This window comes from Taudactylus pleione, unplaced genomic scaffold (assembly GCF_031769625.1).
Source record: "Taudactylus pleione unplaced genomic scaffold, aTauple2 ptg000012l, whole genome shotgun sequence".
In the NCBI taxonomy this organism is placed as follows: domain Eukaryota; kingdom Metazoa; phylum Chordata; class Amphibia; order Anura; family Myobatrachidae; genus Taudactylus; species Taudactylus pleione.
The window spans coordinates 6,085,054-6,106,958 of NW_028284415.1; the positions used below are offsets into that span (position 1 = coordinate 6,085,054).

General features: G+C 44.7%; 1 protein-coding gene across 1 annotated transcript in view; it reads right to left on the reverse strand.

Annotated features, from left to right (window-relative positions):
- Positions 1–21,905, reverse strand: part of ERN1 (endoplasmic reticulum to nucleus signaling 1) — a 65,775-nt gene that overhangs the window by 16,238 nt on the left and 27,632 nt on the right. The window contains exons 4-10 of the mRNA XM_088468219.1: positions 9,961–10,033; positions 4,191–4,263; positions 2,855–2,977; positions 2,334–2,435; positions 1,936–2,197; positions 1,564–1,642; positions 206–371 (exon numbers count right to left, since the gene is read on the reverse strand). Coding sequence (XP_088324345.1) covers positions 206–371; positions 1,564–1,642; positions 1,936–2,197; positions 2,334–2,435; positions 2,855–2,977; positions 4,191–4,263; positions 9,961–10,033 — 878 coding nt within the window. The remainder of the gene's footprint in view (positions 1–205; positions 372–1,563; positions 1,643–1,935; positions 2,198–2,333; positions 2,436–2,854; positions 2,978–4,190; positions 4,264–9,960; positions 10,034–21,905) is intronic.

Consider the following 21,905-nt stretch of genomic DNA (forward strand, 5'->3'; position numbering starts at 1 on the left):
GCCTCTGAATCAGGCCCTTAGTACATATTTATAAACATTTACCCATTTATAATTTTCGCAGCGTAGTACAAAAACAATGTAAAAAAAACAAAAAGTGGTAGGCAAACAAAAAATGCAAAATTAAGATAACATCAAAGAAAGTTGTAACCAGAAATGAACGCAATACCCATCTTGAACACCAGAGAGAGGAGTTTGATAGCCGTACCTATTAACAACCACTGGTTCTTCCAGTAGTTCAGCTTGTTTTTTCCCTTCAGGCTAGAGGGTATCTTTAGATCGGTGCTGGGTGTGAACTCGCATTCCCCATTCTCTTCAATTGTTACCCCGTCAGTCCTGGGACCATCCAGCAACGGAATCGCCCTCCCTCGGGGCTACAGACCAGAACACAAGTTAATTATGACAAATGTCTAGAAGGCTTTGACAGAGCTCATTAAGCTATTTCTAAGACCGCATGGTGCAGTGCAGTATTTACACACAGACTTGGCAGTAACAGCAAATACATGTGAATAAAGTGCATGGCAATAATTCAAGCCACAGCAGGAATGACATCCTGGCCCCTGCTTTGGTCACAATGTCACCAGAAAAAGGTCATTATCCAGTGACCGAGCAATCAGATATTTGCTTCTAGTCACAGAACAGAAACCATCAGCTGTGCCCTACTGACCCATCAATGCAACTACATTTGCTTCTGGGCACAGAAGAGTTAAAGACAAAGCCACAGTTACAGCTTACACATCAAAGACAAATTCCCACAGGAAACCTCAACAATTTGTTTTTGTAACTTCATATTCCCGAAATTAAGATTGCATGCATCATTCTTAAGTTATTTTATTTGAAAAATAAAAATAAAAATAAATGACCGTGTCTGCAGCACAAGACAGACATAGGGTGGTATCCAATTAGCCCCTAACATTGTTCGGGAGCTAATGGATCCCCGCGATCGGCGAAAAACTATGATTTTTTTTTTGCCGATTATCCCCGTTTTTCGCAAATGTTTTTTTCTTCACCCTATCCTATTATTTCAAACAAAATAATAGGATATATCTCACAAAAACACATAGGGTGTGCAAAAAGTTCGCAGACCTCTGTGTTTTCGCCTCTTTTGGGGTGAATAAACAGCACTCATCGTGGATTATTTTTCAGGACACATCAGGTCCCGAAAAATATCCACGATGAGTGTCGGCGTCGGGCGGCACTTCGGGGCTAAAAGGGTAGCCCTGCCGTGATAAATTAGCAGGGTTGCTAACTGGATACCCACCTTAGCGTTTACATTTTCTATTAGTATTGTGAATAGAAAATTCTAAAAGAGAATTGTACCCTTATAATATACAAAATTATTTTCTGCATAAAAAGGCAAGTTTTGACTTCATCACTTCAACAGCCATGAGGAAAGCTTGTATATTAGGACTATAAATACAAGGACATTGATCCGTTTGTATCACGATCCTCTGAATTGCACAGTCCTGCTTAATGTGTTAGCACTTTAAAATGAAAGGCTGACAAATGAAATATATATCTGCACACACATGACAAGCATTCATATAAGAGAGAAGTGCAGCTCACCACCACGGTGACCCCCTCGTGTACCAGTGAGGAGGATGCGTACAGACTAGTTGAGTATTTTCCCACGTAGAGAGTCGGCCTATTGACAGAAAATAAAAAGTTTAAATAATGAAATACTACAGATTTCTCCATTGGAGTCGTCAATGCTGGGGCGCTGAGCAGCAGGATGCAGCACCAAAGAGGGGGGTTGGGTAGGTTGTTTGATGATGGCGCAGCAATACTGAACGCAATCGCATGACATGAACGCCACCAATCACAGCAAAGCTGTCATGTTGTAAAAGAAGCTACACTGGCATCACATTAGCTAGCAAACAGTAAAGGGTTACAAGTTCCTCTATCAGACACTACAAGTGTATAATTTGCCATACTTACATCAGTTTGCTTTTAGTCTCAGTCTCCTTGGGAAACGGATACTTCCACTTGGTTATACGACCGACCTCCCCAGACATAAATGTGAGGTACCGAAGAGTCTCAACCCCAACGTTCGTGTGCAGCACCTTCCTCAGACCTTCCCTCTGCCAGATGTACAAAGCGACAACTGGAGAGGCATAGTTCTGAATCCACAGGACATCTCCGGAGTCACTGTCCACAGTCACTACTAGACCATCTCCATTGGATACAAAGTGGGACATTTCTGGAAAAAGTGCATAAAAGTTACACTCTCTTTACTAACAAAGCGCCATTCCAAACATCTCAAAAGCCGGACTCTACACACTGACCACCCTTACCAACATACTCTATTCAGACATTCAGCATGGTCGACAACTTACTGTATTTTGTGTCCTTATCTGGTAGAGTGGAAGCATAATCATAATATGTGGCATTCCAACGTAATTCTTTATTCTTTGTGTCGTACATGGTGATGGTATACTCTGCAATACAAAGCGCTGGTCTCAGTGAATGTACGCCAAGATGAGAGAAGTCTTAAGTGCGTCTTATTATTATCATTAATCTCTGCATGAAATGGGAGAGCTGTAGCCATTAGCACTGGGTAAAGGATTTCCCGACAGACACCCCCGAGCCAGCTAGTCTTTGGCAGGAGGGCTGTCACTCAGCTTGGCACAATCTTTGCACATATTTCCAAGAGAAAATCTGACAATTTTGCAATTTTTGGGATATTGAATCCATGTAATCATTTTCCGATTGTTATCTATAAATCATTTTCCTTTATGATAACAGATAGATTAGGTGCTCTGGAAATATACAGAAACTTGAACAATGTGAGTGCCGATTCTACACTCCCTATTTCACTAGAGAATGTCTATAGATCGTGACATGACGTGGAACCTACCCGTCCTGCCCAGGTACAGCAGAGAGGTGGATGGACAAAGACTTTCTGCGAAGGACGAAGTCAGCGTCTGCTGCTTCTCTCCAGTTACCAGGTCTATGACGTACCAGACATCCTGCTTCTTCCCTGCAGGGTAAACATAATGATTGAGCACAATTCGTCCCCGATAGTCAGATGCTACTACAAGGGCCACAGTGACACAGCTAAAATATTAACTGCCCAGAGATGAAGATACAACATAGGACTTCAATACTGCTGGGAAAAAAAGGGATGGGGAAGGGGGATATGTCAGATTCCAGAGACCACAATACATATGGTCACAGCGAGACAGAGGTTGGCTAGTACCACTGTGTCAGCAATGGGCACAAGTGGGAAACTGTCCTCCTTCACCTATAGATATGTGTCCAACTGTCTGGTGGAAGGAAAATCTGGTAATGTATGGGAGCCAATAACAATAGAAATTTGCTCCCAAACACTGGAAAACAGACCAGTTTTCGTTCCCATCAGACAGATCTCTATAGGTGTATATTTTGCACTGCTGGTGCTTCTGACTGCAAACACTACAACACTTTCTACAATTCAGTTACCAGCCATAGTATAGTATTATAGCACATTTAGCTCTCTGCTGTTTTTGATGAACCACATGTTCCTGCTTGCAGTGTAAGACTGTGCAGGATGGGAAGATTGGTTCACCAACAGCAGGACAATGTATTAATATAAAAAGAAATAAATCCCACAACAGCATACAGGTAGGTAAATGGCTATGGTGGTTGTGTGCCTGTGGTGGGGAATTCATACTGCAAGTTCCACTGCGGATAAACTAATGTATATGAACAAACACTTTAATATGTTTGCAGTATACATAATGGACAACAATGTGATCCATACATATACAGGAAAGCAAAATGAATGTCAGCAATTTGCATAATAAAATATCATGTTATATACAGACCAAAGACTTTGCAGAAACACATTGTCTCATTTAATGGTTTAATTATAGCACCAGCCAGAAAAGAACACAGCCTTACCTAATCCTTGCAACAGTGTTCATGTCCATTGGCCTAGTTATATCCGTATTACACATAGCAGTGAATTATACCAAGTGACCTATGCTATTTATCTGCATAAAACATTTTACCATTGTTCTACAGTTTGATATTTTATAAATGGGAGTCGGAAGATCTTCCCCTGCTACAGTTCCTTAGCTGCACCCCTCCAGGGTCATTTCAGCACCCTGAAGGTCTGGGCGCAGAGCCAGATTAGCAGGTTTACCCTGGCACATTCAGCAGTTTATTACAGACATTTTACAGGACAATTAACACTATAATCTCTGACTTACCCATGTACAAAATCCCGTCTGAGCTCCGACATGGTGATGCCTGGACCAGTTCGGGGATGGTGAATGGAAGTTTCTGCAATAAAGACCAATAAGGCGATTCATTCTAGATGTATGATCAGGCAGACATTTTATAATCTGTGTAATTAAAACCACCAAATAATGCAGCTCATTAAAGTCAGCAGTGTAGAACACCACACACGTGGCTGTTACATTTTCATTTTGATTACAGCAAGCTTAAAATGAATATTGAGATTGATGTTACGGTGTCTCCATAAAAATGTGACTTAATTGTCAGAACTCTATTCTAAAGAACGGTCATGTGCGTTTTAGAAAACATTTAACTCAGCACCATGCACCTGACTGGTAGCGGAGGGTGGCACTGGCATAACATTTCAGCAATCTGCATTATAACAGGACAATTGTGTGTTATCTACACTTTGTATTAATTAGCAAGGATAATAATACAGAGGTGTCAGGACCTTGAAAGCTTGAGGGATCTAGTGGAGGTCTGTAGCTGGAGGGTTAAATGTTTGAATTGCTATAGGGTTATTGTACTTTGAGTGCATATGTAGTGATGTATTCCAAAAGCAATATCACCAATGGATACAAGAGAAAGCTTGTTTTTTTAATTTGCCTATGGCACAAAAATCTGCAAAAAGGTTGGCACCACAGAAGCTGTAAAACAAATGAGGGGTATAATTTAGAGAAAATAGAGGAAGAAAGTGTGAGAATTTACATTCAATATGACAAAATGTAAAATAATGCATGTAGGATACAAACTCAAAAGCAGAGTGAATGGTGATATAATGTCAACAACATGGAAGGAGCCTTGGAGTTCTAGGCTCAGGTATGGAGTCAAGCTGTGGGAAGTGTCATGGAACACTTGGCTGTATAGGAAGATGGAGGCTCTATAACCCCTTTATAGGTTACAGAGTACAGTTCTGGAGGCACTATCCCCATAAAATAGTAATAAATACACCACGAGCAGAGATAGGCTACTAACATTGGTGCACAAGATACATAACTGAACTTTTCATGAAAGACTAAGACCAAAACATGACTACTTAGAGTACAGAATTGGCAGAGGTCACAGGATACAAGAGTATTTAAGTGCTACGGTGCTGCAGACACATCGGGTCACCTTATAGATAAAATATAATACTAATAATGTTCAGGATGTCAAGATTTGTAGAAGGAAGGGGATTGCACACTGAAGGGAGAAAGACTGAAAGGTAACAAAGGGAAGAACTTTTTTCTTCTTTCTACAGCAGGGAATGGTCTCTTAGCGGTTATGTGGGACTCAAGGTGTCATAAAAGAATCCAAGAGCATGGGCCAAAAAGAATATGGCTAATGCAAATGCTTTCTTAGGGACAACACCCCCTCACCCCCCCCCAACAAAAAAACCCCCCACAAAAAAGGAATACAATAAAAATCAATTATGTGCATAAGATGCACATTTCTGAACCTTAGTTAAGCTGTATTAATTTCAGTACAGACACACACTCTCTCTCTCTCTGAACAGGATGCTCTGTACTTTGGCACAGAGCTGGAGTCAGCCAGAATGCCAACCAGAATATAGACAGGTGTAGGGGGCTGGGCGCACAGTATACTCATACATTATTCTAGCACAGGTGTGAATTAAAGCAAAATCAACATAGGGAGAAAATCAAATATATTAAATCACATTACAAAAAGGATAAAACTATGAAATCTGAATTTTGTACCCAGCAAAGCAGGTTAAAAATAAATAACAGAGTTATGGTACAACATACTTTATTTAACTCTTTTTCTTCAAGGTCCATAGGAACTACCTTGGGGCATGTAGTTGGAGTAATCCATTGCACCAAACAGCTACAGCTTTCAAGCCCCCAGCATGCATAGAGCCTCCTCCTTATATACCCCGCCCCCAGCCATTCACTTTGTAAACAAGCCTAACGGCAAGAGACGGAAAGTGGAGAAGGAAGTACAAGAAACACTCTCAAAAATACGAAGAGGGAATCAGTGACACAAAAAGAAAAAACAGATCCCAACTGAGGCCAGGTGCATCAGGGTGGGTGCCGTGTGGACCCTAGGTATCTCGAAAAAAGAGTTAACTAAGGTATGTTATACCATAACTCTTATTTTCTTCTTCAGAGTCCATAGGGTCCACAGGACCTACCTTGGGGACGTCCTAAAGCAGTTCCCTTAAGGGTGGGGATGCTCCTGAGCAGAAAGGAGAATCCGCCGCCCAAAGGAAGAATCCTGTGAGGCAAAAGTATCAAATGCATAGAATTTGATGAAAGTGTGGACCGAAAACCAAGTCGCAGCCTTGCACAATTGTTCTGTAGATGCGCTATGTCTAAACGCCCACGATGGTCCCACAGATTGAGTAGAATGTGCTGTCACCATGTGTGGAACACGGAGATCAGCCTGAGTATACACATTAGAAATAGTCATACGCAGCCACCAAGCCAGAGTTTGCTTGTTAGCTGGCCAGCCTCATTTAGGATAGCCATAACACACAAAAAATGCATCTTATTTCCTGATGGAGATGGAACAATCCACGTGGATACGAAGAGCTTGAACCCCATCCAGTGAAGCTTCACCTACAGAAAGGCCAGAAGACTAAAAGGCTGGGACAACAATTTCTACATTCATATGAAAACTGGATACCACCTTTGTACGGAGGACAGCTCTGTTCTGATGAAAAACCAAAAATGGAGAGCGATATGAAAGTGCTGCCAAATCAGAAACCCTGCGAGCTGAGGTGATGGCGAGGAGAAAAAAAAGTGTCTTTGCTGTCGACCATTTGAGGTCCTCTGCATTTAAGGCTTCAAAAGGGGGGGGGGTGGAGTCTGCAGCGCCCTGAGAACTAAGGATACATCCCATGGGGACACCGGAGGGACAAACAGAGGTTGCAGATGGAAAAATTTTCTAACACCTGGCAGAGTGGCAATTCTGCGCTTTAACCAAACTGCCAATGCAGACACCTGAACTCTCAAGGTAGCCAGACAAAGACTTAAGTCTAGTCCAGCCTGAAGAAAAGCAAAAACTCGGGAGACCCTGAAATCCTTAGGGTCATATTTTCTGTGTGAACACCAATGAAAAAGAATGCAAAATCCTATGACAGATGCGTGCCGAAGCGGGCTTCCTTGCCCTAAGCATCGTCTGGATCACGAAAGTAGAAAAACCTTTGGCCTTTTAAGACAGAAGACTCAAGAGCCATGCCATCAAAGCCAGCCGAGGTAGATCTGGATATAGGCAGGGACCCTGCACTAGCAAATCCGGCTGTAGAGGAAGTGGACTGTCTATGGATAGACATGTCAGATCGGTGAACCAATGTCTCCTGGGCCAGGCAGGAGCTATTAGTATCATCTTGCTGCCTTCTTGCTTGAATTTTCTTACAACCCTTTGGAGGAGGGAGGTCAGAGGAAACAGGTATACCAATCTGAAGTCCCATTCTACCGCCAGAGCGTCCAGGAAGGCGGCTTAGGGGTCCCTTGTTCTGGACCCGTACCTGGGGACCTTGTGGTTGTGATGTGATGCCATGAGGTCTACGTCCGGTAGTCCCCACTTGTCCATCAGGCACTGAAAGATGTCCGGATGAAGAGCCCATTCTACGGCGTGTATGTCCTGACGACTTAGAAAATCCGCTTCCCAGTTGAGGATTCCTGCGATGAATATTGCAGAGATTGCTGGAAGATGGCATTCTGCCCAAACCAGAATGTTCGCCACTTCCCTCATAGCTGCCGGACTTCGTGCGTCTCTCTGATGGTTGATGTAGGCCACTGTGGTTGCGTTGTCGGACTGAATCTAGACAGGCCTTCCGTGAAGGAGGTCCTGCGCCAGAACGAGCACCCTGTGCACCGCACAAAGATCCAAAATATTTATGGGCAGGTGACTTTCCTGACCTGTCCATATTCCCTGAAAGGTGTGATGACCTGTCACCGCGCCCCATCCTCGCAGACTTGCATCTGTGGTGAGGAGCACCCAATCTGGGATCCATAACGGGCGACCCTTGTCTAAATGAGTCATCTGCAGCCACCATGCAAGGGAGAGGTGAACTTCTGGCGAGATGCGGATCAGATTGTTATCGGAGGGTACTGACCATCCCATGGAGACAGAATCCATCGTTGCAGGGTCCTGGAATGGAACTGGGCATAAGCCATCATGTCAAAGGTGGATACCATGGACCCCAGTAACTGCATTGCTAAGCGAACTGACACTTTCTGACTGCGAAGCAGTTTGCGTACTTGTAGGGCAGCAATCTTGTCCACTGGTAAAAGAATCCTTTATCCCAGAGAATCCAGCAGCGCCCCCAAATGTACCATCTGCTGAGTTGGAGAAAAAGAAGACTTTTTCCAATTGATTATCCAGCCGTGCTCTTGCAGACACAATGGTCATTTGGAGATAGTGTTGTAAAACCTGCGGAGATTGTGCCAATATCAGGTCGTCATCCAAATATGGTAGTATCCTGACTCCTTGTTGCCCAAGATGAGCCACCATGACTGCCATAATCTTATTGAATATCCGAGGTGCTGCAGACAGACCGAAGGGCAGAGCCTGAAATTGATAATGTTGCTGACCTACCACAAACCTCAAACTTTTGGTGAGAACGTGCAATAGGTACATGCAGATATGCATCCTGTATGTCTAGGGAAACCATGAAATCTCCAGGCTCCATCGCTAGCATAATTGACCGTAGGGTTTCCATATGGAATTTGGGTACATGGATGAATTTGAGAGATTTTAAATTCAGAATAGGGCGATGAGACCCATTTGGTTTTAGAATCAAAAACAAATTTTAATAATAACCCCTTCCCTGTTAAGTCACAGGAACGGGGATTATAACCCCTGACCTCAGGAGGGCCCAAACAGCTTCTTGGAGGGCCAAGGTCTTGCCTGGGTCTGAAGGAAGAGTTGTACAAAAAAAAAAAAAACGAAAAAAAACCGAAGCGTGAAGTTTCTTCATCCAAATCCATCCAGTGGAAGGCTCAGCAGAGGCTTCCCAGCGTTCACCAATGGGAGGTCAGACCGGGACCCTAACCCCCCCTAAAATCTGTCCAGAATCCAACTGTACCACCTCGTGTTGGTTTCATTCCAATCGGTGCAGGGGTGTCCGAATGCATAACCGGACAGACAAACAGACAATGAAGTTTATATATAAGATTTGTTGCTCTGTCACTATGTGGTCTAATAGTTATTTAGTAACAAAAAAGTAAGCTATGCAAGATTTGGCAGCTTTACCTTGAGAGCTGTGGAAGATATTCACCAACAAACAAACAATATATGTGTAGGATTCTGTACAAGGCTCTTAATACAGCCGAAAACATTGATCACTTTCAGGGGTGTATCTATAATGGGTGCATGGTTTGTGGTACACACAGGCCCCTGGGTCCCAAGGGGGCCACACCGCTACACAGAACGCCAGGAAAATGCCCGTTGCGCCATTTTCTCAGTGACCTGCGGGCACAGACTAGCGCCCAGATTCTACTGAACCTGTCAGTGCGCTGCAGCCACCGGAGAGAGAGGAGAGGGCCCTGGACGGTAAATGAACACGGGCCCCCTCCTCTCTTAATACACCCCTGATCACTTTGGTTCATCTGATAGGATAAACTCTGAAAATCTTCAAACTTGGGGATTGCTGTCCCTCTTTTAAATATAGATTTTATTAGCAGTAACTGATCTTAAAATCCATCCAGGCCATTGGAGTGTAAAACATTCCTACCGACTAAACGGTTCCACAATTCCAGGGACACACAAACCCCTTGCCAGCAGTCATTATCTTACCGTCAGCCCCTCACTGTGTTTACTGCCCAGAGTGTATAAACTGCCATCATTTGGATCAGGAAGGAATGCCGGCCTGGTAAAATATAATATAATCAAGTGTTATGCTCTGTACATACACGACAGTTTATACAAGTCTGCCGTGTGTGGCTCATAGCGTTAGACACTAACCCACTGGTGCAGCCGTGTTATATTAAAGCAAAGACTATTCTACAATAATAAGGAGCGCAAAAAATATATCAAGATATCAAAAAGATATTTAATAAACAAAACATATATCTATAGACACATTCATAAAATAGCAGTTAGCACAATAAGTATTAGTATACATTAAAAGACATACTGATATATCCTCAGAAGTAGTTAATAGACGGAGTTCATTAATTTCTTAGCATTTTATTGAGAACTCAATTTTGGGAGCAGTCAATTAGTGTGCTTTTTAGACAAAATGATGTTCAGTTGCCTTTATATGGATAGTCTTATCCTTCTCTCCAGAGAAAGTAATTTCACCATCAGTGTTAGATCTCCACTCTCTTTATAGTTAGTGTCCATAAATTAATCCATATTAGCAGCCCATAGATGACAGAAGATTTTAAAGTCATTCTTACCACTGTTGCTGTTGGAAATAGTGGGGGTTGCTGCCTTAGCTCACTGAGCCACAGAAGCTCAGTGACTATAATATAAATATTTTGGTATACTTATGATTTAATGTTAAAAAAGAAATTAAATTGAAGCAAAATACCTAATTATTAATTTTCCTAGATGCCATTGGTCAGAAATATCTTATTGTTTATTGTCCCCCACTATTTCCAACAGCAACAGTGGTAAGATTGACTTTAAAATCTTCTGTCATCTATGGGCTACTAATATGGATTAATTTATGGACACTAACTATAAAGAGAGTGGAGATCTAACACTGATGGTGAAATTACTTTCTCTGGAGAGAAGGATAAGACTATCCATATAAAGGCAACTGAACATCATTTTGTCTAAAAAACACACTAATTGACTGCTCCCAAAATTGAGTTCTCAATAGACGGAGTTCATTAATTTCTTAGCATTTTATTAACTACCTCTGAGGATATATCAGTATGTCTTTTAATGTATACTAATACTTATTGTGCTAACTGCTATTTTATGAATGTGTCTATAGATATATGTTTTGTTTATTAAATATCTTTTTGATATCTTGATATATTTTTTGCGCTCCTTATTATTGTATAATAGTTTTTGCTTGTTCATTTAGAGTATTACAGATTTACTCTGTAGGAGCAGCAGGAAATCACTGTCATTATAACTTAATTGCAGATTCATTTTATATTAAGAGTTTTATTATATATGCGCCTGAATTTTATTTGTTTTTTTATTGTGTTATATTAAACACTTTTTTATAAATAGTTTTTTTTATTGAAATAATAAAACCCAATACACATCAAGTAGCACAAAGTTAACAGTTTGATTGCAGTGATCACTAAAATAACAAAAGAAAAGTACATACAGTAGGGCACTGCCAACATAAAGTACCACTTTGAGATTATAGCAAATAAGTGAAAATAAATAAAAGAAACCAAATTAACATAAAAAGTAATAACATAAAAAAGCGAGGAGTAATAAACAAGTTGATAAGAACAAAAAAAAAAAAATGTATAAAACTGTATAGAGTGCATCAGTAGGATAAGTACAGTAGGCCTGCACAGTCCACAGCACAGGTGGGGGCCCAATCATATGTAAATAAAGAACAACGCCAGTGCAAATATTACCGCAAAAGCATGCTCAATGCAAAAATATATCCAAAATCTTAGGACAACTGCAGGAATAGAAACATGAGGTGGTTTCTAAAATCTTCATGATTTTGGATCGTATGGAGGAGTCAAGAGATTCAACGTAAAAAAGGGGGACCCCAGTTTCAAGAGCCAGCAGTACAGCTCGTATATCAAAATACAAATACAATGATTTAACAGATTCCAAGAATGGAGGTGTAGAAGAAGTCTGGTTACACAAAATGGGATTTTGGTACTTACCGGTAAATCCTTCTCTCTGATTCCACAGGGGACACTGGAGGTGCTTACGCTGGGGTATAGAGGCGTGGATAGCTGGAGCTGGCACTTTAAATAATTTAGAAGTGTGAAGCTCCTCCCCCTCTATTCCCCCCCAGCCCTCAGTTTAGAAAATGAAGACCATGAGGAGATGGAGAACAACAGGAAGAAAAGGAGAACATCACACAATAAAACCATACAACATACGGAACAAAAGAAAAGTCAGGCTAAGAGCGCTCAGGTGGGCGTCGAGTGTCCCTTGTGGAATCAGAGAAAAGGATTTACCGGTAAGTACCAAAATCCCATTTTCTCTTTCATCCACTAGGGGACAATGGAAGTGCTTACACTGGGGATGTTCCAAAGTTTTCCACACGGGCGGGAGCGCTCTGAGGAACCTGCAGAACAAGGCGGCCAAAACCTGATGCTGATGCCGCCATGTATCAAATCTGTAAAACTTCACAAACTTGTTAACTGATGACCAAGAGGCCACACGGCATAATCTTCGAAGCGGAGGTACCCCTACTGGACGTCCACGACGCACCCACAGAACGTGTGGAAGAGCTGAAATGGACAGGAGGCGGCTGATGATCAGTACTGATATAAGCCTGACGGCTGTTTGGATGCTGGCCAACCCCTTCGAACAGCATCTAAGAGGACAAGAGTGCCTCAGACTTGCGGAGGAACACAGTCCAAAAAACATAAAGGCGAAGAGCTCGAACCACATTCAGGGTATAAGAAACACCCGAGTCCTTCACCAAGAAGGCACCACAATAGGTTGGGTCATGTGGAAAGCAGACACCACCTTAGGAAAGAAAGTGGCTACCTTCCTGAGTTCCGCCCTTATCATCATGAAACACCAGGCAAGGAGGCTTATAGGACAGAACGCCCAATGCCTAGACACTGGGCCGAAGCCAAAGCTAGGAGGAGGACCGCCTACCAAGACAAAAAACTTACTATCCACCTCTTGAAGAGGTACAAACATAGAAGACTGAAGAAACAAAAGTACCAAATGTAGGTCCCAGGGAGCTATAGGTGGTACAAAAGGAGGCTGCACTCGCAAAACCCCCTGCAGAAAAGTCTGTACTTCAGGCATGAGGGCCAACTTACGTTGAAAAAAAATGGAAAGAGCAGAAGCCTGCACCTTTAAACCCAAAGCAGGCCCGAATCCATTCCAGACTGAGCAACAAAACGAAAAGTCCTAGACAGAAGGCCCAGACCGGAACAACATGTCAGATAACAGCCCCAGATGCGATGATAATGCACAGCCAAAACCGGTTTCCCGGTGCGAAGCATGGTGGGAAAAAAAAAACTGCATCGGGGAAGCCTCTGCATCTTAAAAGGTATCGGTTTCAAGAGCCACCCCCTTAAACGCAGCTGCGTTAAGGTGGGTTGGACGAACGGACACTGTTGCAGAAGGTCCAAGCGAAGAGGAAGAGGCCATGTGACGTCTGCCAGGAGCGACCGAAGGCCTGAGAACCAACTTCTCATAGGCCAGATTGGCGCCATGAAAAAGACGGAGGCCAACTTTTTTTTTTAAACAAGGAAATCGTGGAATCGGAGGAAACAGGAAAACGAAGTCGAAGGTCCACAGAACTGTTATAGCGACGCGTATGCTGGGAGCGGATGACTCAATCGAGAGCCATGAGTTTCACCTGAGGACAACCCCATTGACGTACTAGCGCGTGGAACATGACAAGGTGAAGCTTCCATTCTTCTGGATGGATATCCTGGCGATTTAGGTAATCTGCTTCCCAGTTGCCCATTCTGGGGAGGAATGCTGCTGACAAGATTACTGGCTGATTCTCTGCCCACCAGAGAATCTAAGTTACTTCTCGCATGGCAATGCAACCTCAAGTCTCGCCCTGGTGGTAGAAGTAAGCAATGGCCGTCCCGTTGTCCGACTGAACTCATACCGGAACAGACCTTACAAACTGTGCTGCTTCTAGCAGAGCATTGGAAATCGCTCTGAGTTTCGACACATTTATGGGCCACCGTTGTCCCATTGGGGACAAACGACCCGGAAAGAGATAGTCGAGGACCACTGCTCCTCCTTGGAGGCTGGCATCCCTTGTCACTATAATCCCATCCCACACACCGAATCTTCAGCCCGCCAAGAGATTGTTGGGTTGTGTCCAACAGATTAGAACCACCCTGGTGGCCCGGGCCCAACGGATCAGTCGATATAGATACATGTGCGACCCTGATCCCTGTGATATCAGATCGAGCTGGAATACTCGGGAGTGGAATAGTCCGAATTGTAGTGCCTCAAAGCAGCTACCATCTTCCCCAAGGGACACAGGCAAAGAAGCATGGACACCCTCTTCGGTCTGAGGACTAGCAACCGGATATCCCGGGCTTGGTCCTCCGGAAGGAAAATCCTCTGCAATGCTGTATCCAGGATCATCCCCAGGACCTGGAGTCTCTGGGACGAAATGAGATTGGATTTCTAGAAATTGAATATCCAACCGTGTCGTATCAGTCTGGTATGCCAGGGAAACGTGTTCCAAGAGAAGAGCCTTGAAATGGCTAACCCGAACGGCGATGCCCGAAACTGATAGTGATTTTGCAAGATTGCAAAAACCTAGGCAGGCCTGATGCAGTTCCCAAATGCGAACATGGTGATAGGCATTTTTTATACCCAGAAAAATCAGGAACTCCGCTGGTTCCAAACTTGCAATGACAGACTGAAGTAATTCCATTATGAACTGATACCTCTTCAGGAGCAGGTTTACGGACTTCAGATTTAGGATGGGCCGGACTGAATCCGGTTTGGACACCACAAAAAAAATAAAAAATTTTGGAGGAAACCCCAGACCTCGTTGGTGCACTGGAACCGGAACTAGCACTGCCAATTCCAGTAGGGACCGGATAACCTAATGCAGAACCCTGGCCTTGTCTGTAGGAATTTGCATACTCGTAGAGAAGAAACGATGCAGAGGATGGACTTCGAAGTCCGATACGCCACAGAAAGCAATTTGCGAATCTACAGATTTGAAGAGGTCTGTGCAACTGAATGTGGTGACCTATACCTCTGCCACCCCTGCTTGCGTGGCAGCACCTCAGGCTCACCACGAAAGGGATAGGGCGCACAAAAGGAATGAAACGAGGGTCCAGTGTAAGTACTCCTGGAAGCCGGAGCAGTTGAATGGAGGAAAGAAGACTTACCCCCAGTGGCCTGTCCAATTCTGGGCCAAAAACCATAGCTCCCGTGAATTGTAAACCCACATCACGTTGGGCGTTCGCCCCAGAGAGTTCTGCGGCATAATAGCAGAAGCAGATATGAGAGTACTGATTTGACTGATCCTTGGAAGACTCGCCCAGGAAAACTGCACATTCACGGATGTGTTTTGCTAGTAGACATAGCTCAGCTCTGGAAGTGACTGAATCCAAGCCTGCAATCAACTGGTTCACCCAGCAAGTTACAGCTTAGTTAACCCAGGTGCTAACAAGCGTAGGTCTAAAAGTTGAACTCCCGCTGCAGTAAAAATAGATCGTAGTGTTGTATCCAACTTACGATCAGAAGGGTCCTTAAGTAACTTAGTACCCGGACTGGAGAAACAGACACATCAACAGCAGGTGGTGTTTCCCTCTTTTCCATCATGGGAGATGGAAATGGATAGCTGGATGGGAAACGATGTGGGATCTGGAACCTCTTATCCGGTTGTATCCAGGCCACTGAAGCTGCTTATGAAGTTACTGCAAGAACGGAAACAAAATTGTCGAACTTTTAGGATGTTTCAAATAATTCAAACTTCTGGGTTGCAGGAACTATGTCTTCAGGTAGGTTAAGGATCTACTTAACCGCCAGAATTGAAAGTTTCACTCCCGTAGTGGCAGATACTAAGTCTTAAAGCCTTCCACCATATCCTCATGTGTGAGGAGTTCCTCGTCTGACTCCTCAGAGGACAGTCGTCAGAGTATGCTTATGATTTTATAGGAAGTGAAGGATAACGTATCAGCGGTACCTATAATTCTAGAGATTAGGTTTACCCTGCCACCAGGGAGGCTGCAACCTACAGGCCTCAGCCAACTCCGACGGAAAATAAGCCCTAACACCTACCATGTCAGAGGCCCATGGAGAAGTGGGTGATGCAGTAATAGCCACGGCAGGGTCTAATACTAAACAATCATCGCATAATGAGTAAAGACTACAGCAGCTGGTATTCCCAGGCAGTCTCCTCCAAGTACTAACCAGGCCTGACTCCAAGATCAGACGAGATTGGGCGTGTTCAGGAGGCTTAGTTTGTTCGTTGTTACATTTAGAACAACCACTTTTGCTTGTCATTTATTTTTATTTTATTTATTAACAGTTTCTTATATAGCGCAGCATATTCCGTTGTGCTTTACAATTTAAAGCACACTCACACACAGACTCTATGTTGCATAAAGACATTATTTAATATAGGAACAGAAGGCTGATGTTGGGGAACAGAGAAGGATTCACCCACTCCCCAACACACAGAATAGATTCCCTGCTCCTATACACACCCCAGTGTATATCACCTACAGCCCTTTGCATAGGATCCTGTAGTAGTGATGGAACCTTCTGACAGCTGCACATTACCTTAAATGATCGAGAGGTGCAGGTTGAGTGTACAAAAACGGCATACACGCTGTTCATAACAGCTCTCTGCCGTGCATTTAGTGAGAGAGAGCGCCCGCGCTATATAGGCTCCGCCCCCTTCAAGTCCCCAGGGCTCCAAAATGGCTGCTAGCAGCCGCGGAATGTGCGTGTGGGAGCAGCGAGTGTTTGCTTTCTCCCACATGTAATACTGCCGCAGCTTCTACCGCAGTGAAGATTCCGGCGGGCGGGGGATGTGAGCTCCGCTATGTTGCTGGCGCTAACACACGGTTACCAGCGGGGGCTGAATAGTGATCAGCGCTGTAGCGCTAAGTACCTGGGCAGTGGGGGAGGTCACAAGGAATGGGTAGCGAAGGGGGGGGTGGGCAGCGGGGAATGCGAAGCCACATGCTAAATGTGCTCCCCGGAGGGCTCTCTCAGCTTCAGCACACTCTTCTTCTTGTTGGGGATGTGCTGTGGAGATAAGGAGCTTTCAGTGCTTTTAGTATAACCGCTGTGCACTCATTCCTGCTTCTAACAAGTCAGGGCGCCAGGTACCCGGACCTCACCTTTATAGAGGTGGCGAAGGGTACCTAATCATGTGTAAAAGATGTAAATCAAAAAAATTTATTGAAATTAAAATAAATGAAATGTATTGCTGGAGCACAGCAGATTGTGACCAGCTCCAAAGGGCACATTTTCTAAACTAAGGGCTGGTGGGGAATAGAGGAGGAGGAGCTTCACACTTCTAAATTATTTAAAGTGCCAGCTCGAGCTAACCACGCCTCTATACCCCAGCGTAAGCACCTCCAGTGTCCCCTAGTGGATGAATGAGAAATAACAGTTTTAGCTACAGTGGCAATACCAGTTAACAAAGGAATTAACGCATTTTCCTCCAAACCAAGGTCCCAAACAAAAAAAGCAGCAGAAAAAGGGCTAAAGAGTCACTCTTCAGCCACATCCGGAATAGAGAATTAATAAAAAAGTCATAACTTTCTCCCAAAGTTTTCTAATTTTATGGCTAGAGCAAAACTTATGAATAAAGTGTGCACCAGGGTGTATACATTTAGGGCAATATCCCGACTCCTTCCGCACCATATGGCTACGACAAGCCGGGGATTTACACTAATAAAAAGTCTTTAAGTGTACTTATATGTACTCAGGGCCGGACTGGCCATCGGGCACTTCTGGCAAATGCCAGAAGGGCCGATGGGCAGATGGGCCGATGTGGCTGCCGCTGAGCGCAGGCTTACCCGGCCGGCACTGCAGTGTTCAGTACTTACCTTGTTCTTTCCGTGGCTGTATCAGTGCGTTATGAAGTCATGATGTCAATACGCGGCCGTCGGGCGTGCAGCTGGAGGCTATTTAGCCAGCTACTGCGCTGCCCGTTGTTAAGTGTGGCCGCATCATGACGCGGCGGGTACTATGCGCGGTGGGGGCGGGACCCAGCCATTAGCTCCTGTAAGTGTGAGCTGACTGCAGGAGGGCTAACTGCTGCGCGACAGGCGCCGTGACACCATGCTGACCAGTGGAGTGTCACGTGCGGCCACGGCCGCAGTGATGTCAAAAGCGTGGCGTGGGCGGGAATCTGAATGGACTGGACTGATGCCATCTTCAGACCTCATGTGCTGCTGCTGACAGCCTTGACACATACACCAGTTGAGAATGCAGCCAAGATTCCAGATAATCGTGTGTGCAGTCACAGTGAGTGTGCACAATTTTTATTCCCCTTGGTGTGGTGGGCGGGCCACTCTGTGGGGACTACCACTGGGGCCACTGCATAGGGGGTACTGCTACTGGGGGCACTGTGTAAGGGGGCTTCTACTGGGTGGACTACTATGCGGGGGGGGACAACTTCTGTGGGCACTATATAAGGGGCACTACATAGGGGGACCACTACTGAGGGCAGTGCACTGTATATGGGGACCACTACTGGGGGCACTGCATAGGGGGGGTGACTGCTACTGGGATACTGTATAAGGGGGGGACTACTACTGGGACACTGTATAAGGGGTGGGGACTACTACTGAGGGCACTGCATAAGGGGGGGGACCACTACTGGGTGCACTGCATAAGGGGGGGACCACTACTGGGGGCACTGAATAGGGGGCACTGCATTTTCTCCTATTCCTCCTCTCTCTCCCAGCTTCCCCTCTTTCTCCTATGTCCCTCCCGTCTCCCCCTATTCCTACCCTCTGTCTCCCTGCTTCCCGCTTCTCTCTCTCCTATGTCTCTCCAGTCTCCCCCTATATTCTCATTCTCTCTCCCCTATTCCTTCTTTCTCTCCCAGCTCACCCTATTTCTCTCTAGCTTCCACAATTCCTCCTCTCTTTCTCTCGGCTCAACCTGTTCCTTCACTCTCTTGCACCTCTCCCTATTTCTGCTCTTTCTCGGTTCAAGTTATACCTTCTCTCTCTCTCCTGGCTCTCCCTATTTCCTCTCCCTTCCCACTCCCCATATTTATCCTATGTCTCTCCTGGCTCCCCATATTCTCTCTCTACCCCAGTTCGTCCTCTCTCCTGGCTCTCCCTAATTCTCCTATTTGGTCCCCTCTTTCCTTCTCTCTCCACAGCTGCAAAATTCCTCCTCTCTTTTTCTCCTGTTTTTCCTGTCTCACTCTATTCCTTTTAGTATGTTGCTATTTCAAACCTGCAGATCCATGTAGTATTAATATTAATTGTATACAATATATTGTTTATAATATTTCTATTTTATAATATTTGTTATGTGCAAATATTCATGTTTGTGTATAAGGGACACTATTGTGTGACAAAGTGAAAAAGGGACACTGACTTAATGTGGAAAAAGGCACACTACTGTGTTGTAACATGAAAAAGGTGAAAAAGGGCACTACTACTGTGATGTAATATGAATAAGGGACACTACTGTGCAGTGTAGTATGATGAAGGGACACTACCGTGTGGTGTAATGTGACTATGGGGCACTACTGTGTGACGTAATGTGAAAAAGGGATACTACGGTGTGGCGCAACGTGAAAACTTAGGTGGCTACGCCCCTTCCCAGCAAAAGACCACACCTGAATTTTTTTGGCGTGTCTTCGGCACGCGCTCTTCCTGCTTCACCTAGGGATGGCGGCACACATGCTCTTGTCAAAATGTGTAGCTGTGGCTCTGCTTTGGTGTGCACAGATGTGTCATCTGCGTTCAGCACCCCTGCCCTAAAAAAGTCCTACAGTGAACACTATCTAATCTACAACTACTAAACTAGGGCTTGGGAAAATGCCTTCCCCTTTCTTTGTGTATGACCTACACAAGTGAAGTGCCAGCTTTACCTATAGATCTCTTTCCAATCTTTCTGGTGGGGGTCAAATTTCTAGTGTTATTTGCTCCCATACATTCCCAGATTTTCTGTCCCACCACATGAATTGGACAGAAATATCTATAGGTGTGTACACAGCTTAACAGAACCGACACCATACCAAATGTTTGACTCCCCTGCAGGATGTGCTCTGTTGTATGTATTTTAATAGATAATGATGTGTACTTGTCTGTTCTAATATTAAGTATATATGTAAGAGCTAGCATTCCCGCTAGGCTGTTTCAGCGGGGCGCCGCGCCCTGCCCTATTTCTGAAGGGCAAAAAGCACCCTGCCCTCCAGCGTGGTGCCCCGCTGAGACAGCCTGCGGGTTCTCTCTCCACCCGCAGGTCGCCGTCTCCAGTGAGTGGTCAAAACGGTGGCGCGGCGGTCACTGTCGGTGAATGGATGCCAGACGCATGCACCCGGCATCCATTCACAGTGACCGCAGCGCTTGGGGGCTGCCCGGCATGTCCATAAGAGCCGGGCACAGCCCCTGGAGTGACGAAAAGGGGACGTGTCATAAAAACATGCCCCCTTTTCTTTGGTCACACGCGCCTTAGGCGCGCGCAGAAGTGCCCTGTCTCTAGGTCCGGCACCCTGCCTGCTGACAGAGTGAACACTAAGAGCATAGACTAAGAAGTGGGAGGGGGTCAGGAATAGTAAGGAGAGGAGTCTATGCCAGGAGCCAGATGCTGACGCAAGGTGGGCTTGTGTGCTCTTTAAATGCCAGGGTCTATTTTTAGTCCCAGTCCGGCCCTGTATGTACTCCTTCAACATGGAGCATTTTATCATAGAACTGTGTCATAATGATGTAAGAGGTCATCGGAAAAGGTGATACGAGAAATTCCAGGGCCCCAGCCAGCTGTCACCTTATCCCAAGCCTTAGCCAATATAGTGCTTAGTAGTTCCAATTAAAGTTACTGGGTTTTATATGGCTGGAGTCAGATATAGGACAGCAACTATATTAAACACATTTTAACACCAAGGCCTGTTTCATACACTGCAAGGATAAAGTTGTAGTATTATATAAGGAAGTGGGGACAGATGACGGGATGTACTAAAAGGGAAAAATGCGGTAAAACCCACAAAAATGCAGTTTTCGGGGGTTTTACCGCATACCCCATATGTACTAAGCACCGGAATGCATTCGTCCAGGTGGGTAACACCATCTTCAGGTGGCATTACCAAATAGAAGCCTATGGACTTCTATTCAAGATGCTCCCGCTGAGAGGTATCCAATCGGGATCCCCTCCCATCACTCCCCGCAGCCAGAGTCCTTCTGCGTATGTGCAGGAGGACTCCAGAGGTACTTCTGGGTGTTAAACCTGGAAGTCCTTCTAGCCGGGGCATCGCAAACGACAGCTCTTATTGGGAGAGCTGTCCTTTGCTATCTTCTAAGTACATACTGCAGTAATCAACTGCGGTATGTACCTGAAAAGAGGCAGGATATACCGCATTGCGAATGCGATGCTTAGTACATCCCGCCCAGAATATGAATTTGTGAATCAAATTATTCGCAGGAACTTTATCCCCATCCTTTCATCTAAGACAGGGGTTCCCAACCAGGGTCCTCAAGGCACACTAACAGTCCAGGTTTAGCCATACTTGAACACAGGTGTCTTAATTAGTACCACAGTTATTTTGATTTAGCCATCTGTGCTCAAGCATAGATATCACTAAAACCTGGACTGTTAGTGTGCCTTGGGGACAGAGGTTGGGAAACACTGATCTAAGATGAAGATGCATTTGCATGAATAATCAGTTGACCATGATTAATATATAAATAAAGTGACTATGAGGTTCTAGATCACAGGTTGTCACACTCGGTACCCAAGACCCCAAACAGTGCATGTTTTCCAGGTCTCCTCAAAGAATCAAAAGTGAAATACTTAGCTCCACCTATGGATCTTTTAAAATGATGCAGTTAGTAATGAATACACCAGTATAGCTGCTGGGCGACCTGGAAATATGAACTGTGTGGGGTCCTGAGGATAGAGTTTAAGAACCACTGTTCTAGATGAATTAGGCTCAT